Genomic DNA, 7,340 nt, shown 5'->3' with positions numbered 1-7,340 from the left:
AGTCCAAGAAGATGGTGTCATCACCGCTGACCCCGAAGACAGTCAAGTTTGGATTTTTTGTTGGAAATAAGGACTTCTCAAGTTGTGATGCTATTGGGGAGATAGCCCTGCTTTATTTTTTTATTATTGATTTACCTTATTATTTTTGTATAACTTTCTGTCATTTGATGTGAAGCCTGTTTTCGCTGATGTAAGGGATGTCGTGAAATATAAAACATGATAAGATGGCTGGTTGGTTTGTACCTGTTTATGTTCAATAAATAAAGTTGAAAGCGGAACGAAAAGCTCCCGCACTGTCGCTGACGGAACTTCAACAGTGTGAGATCCAGCGGAAGTAAACAATACAAGCGTAAGCCATATGCATTAAATTAGCTGGAAGTTATTGTAGCCGTTGCGGCGCTAATTATTTCATTGTAATTAAGCAACAATGTCTTCAGTTGAGAGTTTGAGAGAGTTTGTCAACGAGCGACTAACTGCTGCTGCTGAAGAAATATTCAGAGTTTTTAAAAACACTATCGTCGAGTACGAGGAAGAGATCGATCGTCAGCGCAGACTGCTGGATATCGTTTGGAAACCCGAAGTAAAGTTACACAGGATAGGTGAGGAAAATTTCATTATTAGTGATGGGCAAAGGCTTTGTGAAACATTCTAAACAATTGTGGCGGAGTTCTGTCTAGGCTTTGAAACACTCACCCGTCTCCACGGCGATATCTACTGGTAACGTTTGATATTGACATATCTTGATAGGCGTTTACAATTCTAAACGTCTTATGTCCAACAGGATTTCGGAGAAATCACCATACATCAAACGCTTTAAGACTGTCAGAGACAGCAGATGAGAACCATGAGAGAATTCACACTGGCAAATTACCTGAGTACAATAAAATGTCCCAAACTAAGAAAAATGTTGACAACATACAGACTGAGTGAACACAGCCTGGCCATAGAAAATGGTCGCCACAGACGAGCTGGCTCCCACAAGAGGAGAGACTCTGCTCCCAGTGTGACAGGGGACAGGTAGAGACAGAGCTGCACTTTCTAACCTCATGCCCCAAATATAAAACACTAAGACAAAAACACTTTGCAAACATTTCCCGAATTCGAATTCATATCAGACACACAGAAACTCCCGTATTTACTGGGAGAAATGCCCAAATGTGAAATAATTGCTGCAAAATATGTCTCCTCATGCCATGAAGTGAGGAGAACCAGTGGAACCTCAGACTGATAAATAATTGTACAGATTTTCAAATTATTATTATTTTTTAATCAATTAATTATTTTTAAAAAATTGTCTAATATATACACACACATGTTACTTCATTTATTTATTTTTAATTTCTTTTAATTTTAATTTTTTTATATATAATTATTTTTTCACACACACGCTTACTGTTTTATTTATTTTATTTTTTAATATTTTTTTTTAACACAAACACATACGCTTTGATTACTTTACGCTTTAATTACTTGTTTAATGAAATGTACGGGGTTGATTGTTCTTATGTTGTATGTATGATGCTTTGGCAATATTGTTGTTACACACTCATGCCAATAAAGCTAATTTGAATTGAATTGAATTGACAGCAGATGGGGACTGCAATAAAAGTGTGTTTAAATAACACGTATGTTGTTTCATAAGTAGGCCTAATCAGTCATTTAGTTGAGGCTTTCATCCAAAGCGACTTAGAATTGTTATATAAAGGCCTCGTCCACATGAAAAAGAAGGAAGACATGGCTGGTAGTATTGTCTTCAAATAGAGTTGATAAACACCTCAGCGCACTGAAGGAAGCCATCTGACTGTGAGAGGAGCAAGCTTGTTGATGTGTGCAGGTAGAGTAGGCCTAGAGCTTACCTGTCTGACTGGTCCACCAATAGGGGAGAAGTTCGCCCCTTGAGACACAGCCCCTCCTCACTTACATAATGAGGCAGAAATACATAAAGAAATGTAAAAAGGACAGGCAGAAATAAATACCATGGGTGAAAATAAATAGGGTAGAAAATGCAATGGAAGAATAAAACAGACAGAAATATTAAAACACACACATAAATAAATACATTTAAAAAAGAAGTAATTAATAAATAAAGTTGAAGATTATAACGGACAATAAATAAGGTAATTATTACAAAGGTAAATAAGTAAAGAAGCTAATTAAAAGAGATATATACATTTATGTCTGCTTGTATAATTTAATTATTACTTTATTTTTTTGTGCATTTAATCGGATGCTTATTTATTTATTGAGCATTGATTTATTTCTGTATTTATTTCTGAATTTGTCAGGATCAATCCTCCATACGTGCCTAGGGGTTAAGTGTCTTGCTCAGGGACACATTAGTATGAGTCATAGTGGGAATCGAAATCGGGTCTCTCACACCAAAGGAATGCATCTTATCCACTATTCCATTGCCACACTGTATTCATATTTTAGAATCAGAATACTTTATCCTCGTGGGTAAATTCTGTGTTACATATACTCGCAAGGCAAAAAAGGAATGGAAATAATTGTTTAAGTTAGTGAGTGGAGATAAAGTATACAAATTAATCTAAGGGGGCTTTCAAACCTACCTCGTGTGGTCCGGACTTTAGAACTTTTCAGTTTGGTCCGAACCAAAATTGTAGGTGCGAAACCTCCCTCGGACCACACAGACGAAATTTGGTCCGAGGAAAAGAGGTAATCTCGGTCCGGATCAAATTGAACCATGATTCGGTTCGTTTCTGGTGTGAAAGCATTTTTTGGATGGTTCGGACTTTCAGACTATTTAGGCCTACAGGAAGTTTGGCGGTTAACGTGTAAACCGGAAACAAACAAATGCACGGATAAATGCATTGAAATAAGGATAGAATTATAAATCTCCCGTGACAGATCATCTTTTCAACAGACGGCCACTATAGAAGAACACTGCCACATACATCTTTGGTTTCTCCTGAAATGGAGGTGCAGAGGGATTGCTTCCTGTCTTCTCCTCCTTTCCTGTCGGCGACGTTATAATGTTCGCACAACGAGGATGTTTAATTGCGAATTTGAACTAGCTGTAGTAATGCCATAATAATAATATAGTAATATATAAATCCGCATTTGTTCATTTTTCATTCATTCATTCTTGTCAACGATACCCGCTGAACTGTTTAATAAACCACTCAATGCCAAGTATAGGGAGACGCAGCCCACATAGATGATGACGACAGGACGCAAGTGTGTCATGTAAAGTCTTTTAGTGCGGTCGCAGAATTGCAGTGTGAAACCAAACCAAAACTAACCCAATGTATCAAAACATGAACTTTGGTTCCGGACCTTGGTGCGCACTTTCAGGTGTGAAAGACCCCTTAAGAATATAATAATAAATTTTAATAAATGTGGACATCTACAGTATTATACAGTAGCATATTAACAGAGGTGTAATAATAAATAGCAGGAAAGATATAGGCCCTAGTGTAATAATGATGAATAATAACCAGCACTCATTATTCATTCAATTACTTATATTAAAAGTCCTTAACTGAGTAAAGTAGAAGTTTTTTACAAGAATGATAAATTAAAAGTGAAACAATGTCTCACATTTGTTATAAGTCAAGAATTTTATACAGAAATATTCTACTATTTTTGCGCTGAGTAATTTTTTTGTCTTTTCATAAATGATATCCCAAGCATTGGGGAAAAAATTGTTCACATGGAACTGTTGTTGCTGGTTACAGGTACGGATACACAGCACCTGCCAATAAATCAAAGGATCCTTGGAACAAAAGCATCTGTCAAATATTTTTAACCTCTACATTGGCATCAGCAGTTGCACTGTAAATGATGTGTGTTCCCACACCAGAGATTGGGATCTCTTTCATGGATTCTCCATCCTAATCTGCACTATCTATATAGGCTACACACCTAGCCTGTCTAGTGCTATCTGTCTTACTGTATCACCATCCCTATCACTAGGCTATAGGCCTATATGTCACTAAATGTATGCTCCGTATTTGTATAGCGCCTTTCTAGTCTTTTCGACCACTCAAAGCGCTTTTACACTACATCTGCATTCACCATTCACACACATTTATACACTTACCCTAAGTGCTCAAACAGAAACTAACATTCACACACTGGTGGAACAGCCACCAGGGGCAATTCGGGGTTCAGTATCTTACCCAAGGACACTTCGACATGCAGCCTGAAGGAGCCGGGGATTGACGGGAAACCCGCTCTATCTCCTGAGCCACAGTTGTCGCCCCAAGCCTTCTGGGAGTTAGAGGCAAGCAGATGAGTGGTGATTTGTTTGTTATGACGTGGCTCAAAAGGCCACAACAAGGGGGAGACAGACCATGGTAAACGGTTAATAACATACGTTATTTAACAAAAATAAGCCAAATTAAGAGTTATTTCAAACTAACATAATTAAAGTATGAGGTATGTAGTCTGCGGTTTCAGTAGTGTCTGTGCATGTCAAGTTATCCGTTTAAATATGTGCATTTTCCCCACTTGAAAGAGAATGTCTACTCGAAGATTTTTTGAACTGGATTCCACTCAATGACTAAACAGCTGTTTCTTTTTTCTCCTTTTTTGTTCTTGCAGATTTAGTTCATTTTTTATCTTGAGCTTCCATCACTGCAATTCATCGACAGTTATATGCCATTAGGTGAAAAACCTTTAAATAAACCCAAAAAGAAATGCATACTTATTTCACCTTAAAGTACATTAAGCAACCTCAGATTAACTACACATACATCAATACATTCAGCTCATTAAGCAACAGCATATAGCATCTTTCACAACATAGAATCTCAATCATATTCAATAATATTAGACCATGTAATCCTTCCCTCAAGTCCATAATAAGCCGCAGAAAGGAGCCCACAAATAACTATCAACTGATTCATCCGTTATCACTGCACCATGCTCGTTGACCTCAATAAAGATCATTATAATTAACAATCCCCACTCAGTTTCTTTTTATCACTGCACTCGTGCTTCTACTGAGATGAGAAGCACGGGTGAAGCACGGGTGAGATGAGAATCACAAATACAATCAACTAACATTTAACACCAAAGTGACAGACCAAGCCAACTATCCAACACAGCTCCAAGCTGGTTCGACAGCAACAGTAATCTCCGGTCGAACGTTCGTCACATTACTCCGCAGTTCAGCATCTTACCGGGTGCCTCTTCAGACTTCGTGGACATCTCAGACCTGCACAGTCTTACCGCCGATCATGTCTCAGTCTTGCTCTTCTGCGGTATTTGTTTGTATGACCCATGCTCTATCCCGGAAACTGACGATGTCGTGCGTCTTTTTAAATGCTCCGTGTAGCCATCAGCATTGGTTGGTTCCGTTTGATCTCCTCTCTGCAGTCAGTCCGTCAGTGGCCGCTTATTACTTTATTAAATTTTTATTGATTTTGTCTTCCCCTAAGACCCGCTACATTTCAATTCTGGTTTGACTTGACAGTGCAGGATGATGGTTGTATGAATGTATATGGGTGAAGGTGTTGTAGTAGACAAAAACAAGGTAAATACCACAAAGCATCAAACCAAAACAACAAAAACCGGGGAGCCGGCCCGCAGGGAGGTTTGACCTGGGGCCTGTACCACGAAGCAGGATTTGAGCTTATCCAGGAAACTTCGGGGTTAACCCTGGGTTTTCAGTACCACGAGGGTGGTTCACTTGTCACTAACTTATGCTGAACGGCTAACCTGCTCCGGAGCAGGTTATGTTCCAGAAAAGAGATCAACTCTATGAAAACGCTGCCTCCTGACAAATCAGCTCTCTTGGAAACTGACATCACCATCTGTTGGAAATCCCACAGACTGCTTTATGTTTGCTGCGGTGATACAGAGAAACTATTGTAGGCTAAAGCGATATCATTCTACAGAGACTGATTAAAAGCCTTAGGCTATAGTAGACTTACAGCTTTTTATATTAAGCCTACTTACTGCTTTGCTCTCCCAGTGCGTTTCACACAGCCTGTTGCAGCCGTTAAAATAAATGGGTTTCATTTTCCTTAACTTAGGCTGAATATTATGAGCAGTTTGGTAGGGATATTAAAATACTAAACTTTAATATGAACATAGGCTATTTATTGTAGGTTAGTAGCTTTCTTATAGGCCTACTACAGAGGTCATGTAGCCTACCTGCGCCCACCTTTTGTGATGTGGGCGCAGGTTTTTAGCAGCCTAAATGTTGAGATTCAGTATTTCAGCCACTATCTGAGCACATTTTATGGCATGAATGTATTTTCCGTTTCATTGCTTTATGAAGTTAATTTAGAACAATGTTTGGAACACTTTTGAGTGTGTTAAATAAATGAATCTCATTTTTGAAGTGATGAGAAGTTTTTTTCTAAAGTGAGGTGGAAGACCACTTATTCAGTGCCCGAGTCTTTTAATGTGGAAACGCCGACACAGCTGAGCTGAAAGAATAAGGCCGATATTTTCATATAGCTCATAAGAATTTCTGCATTTCTGTAGTGTTACAGTTTGCTCATCTGTAAAATATGACACTCTGCTGCCCGTAGACTTGCTCATGTCCGTGATTGGTCATCTGCTGCCAACGCCACCTCTTTTATGTGAATGCGCTCACGGCTGGATTGGGAAACCCTGGGTTGAGTTATCGAGTTGATAACCAGCTTCGTGGTACCGCTTATCCCGACTGCGATTGTTAGCAGGGTTCCCGCGGCTCCTTAAAAAGTCTTAAAAGGCCTTAAATTTAAATCAGGGTCTTAAATTGTCTTAAATTTACCGTAAATTTGCCAATGGTGCGTTTAAGGCGGTTGGGAAAATTGTCACGCGCTGTCGCCTAAAATGCCTTATTAGTGTGTATTTCTATGGTTTTCTTTTAGTAATTGTGAGACCCCGTCATTAATATAACTCATATGTTACCTTTACGTTAGCTGCAGACGTTGACGTCTGGCTGCCTGTCATGTTATCGTCAGTCGTGGCTGCAAGATTGGGAGACGCAAGTTAAAGTGGTTGGAGGAAGACCCGATCGTTCTGTCTAGCTCAAACAACCGTAGCCTACATCACGTCCTCTCATTTGCGCAGTTCCAAAAAATTATCTATAACTACAGGTTAAAATAACTTTCTAAAGTATGTTTTTCACCATGATTTGTTTTCCTCCATGGATTATTTCCCTCTCTATAGTTCGGTTATTTTAGTAGTTTATATTGAGTTTAACACAGCAGTGTTGAGTAAGGGCTGGGCGATATGGACTAAAATAGTAAAATCATTATTTTTATTATTAAGTTTAAAGGCTGATTTTTGCTCCTGAAGAAACTAGATGGTTAATTGTGCTTTTAAATGTTTCTTTATGGTCAGAACATGACAAACACTTGATGCCAAATAGCAGCCTG

General features: G+C 38.7%; 1 protein-coding gene across 1 annotated transcript in view; it reads left to right on the top strand.

Moving 5' to 3' along the window:
- The first annotated feature begins 284 nt into the window (after positions 1 to 284).
- Positions 285 to 7,340, top strand: part of LOC123986444 — a 17,516-nt gene continuing 10,460 nt past the window's right edge. Inside the window, exon 1 of the mRNA XM_046074733.1 lies at positions 285 to 599. Coding sequence (XP_045930689.1) covers positions 428 to 599 — 172 coding nt within the window. The 5' untranslated portion in view covers positions 285 to 427. The remainder of the gene's footprint in view (positions 600 to 7,340) is intronic.

The sequence above is a fragment of the Micropterus dolomieu genome, linkage group LG01, assembly GCF_021292245.1.
Source record: "Micropterus dolomieu isolate WLL.071019.BEF.003 ecotype Adirondacks linkage group LG01, ASM2129224v1, whole genome shotgun sequence".
NCBI lineage: Eukaryota > Metazoa > Chordata > Actinopteri > Centrarchiformes > Centrarchidae > Micropterus > Micropterus dolomieu.
Note: the sequence above shows the minus strand (reverse complement) of the source record. Positions and strands in the feature narration are given on the sequence as shown.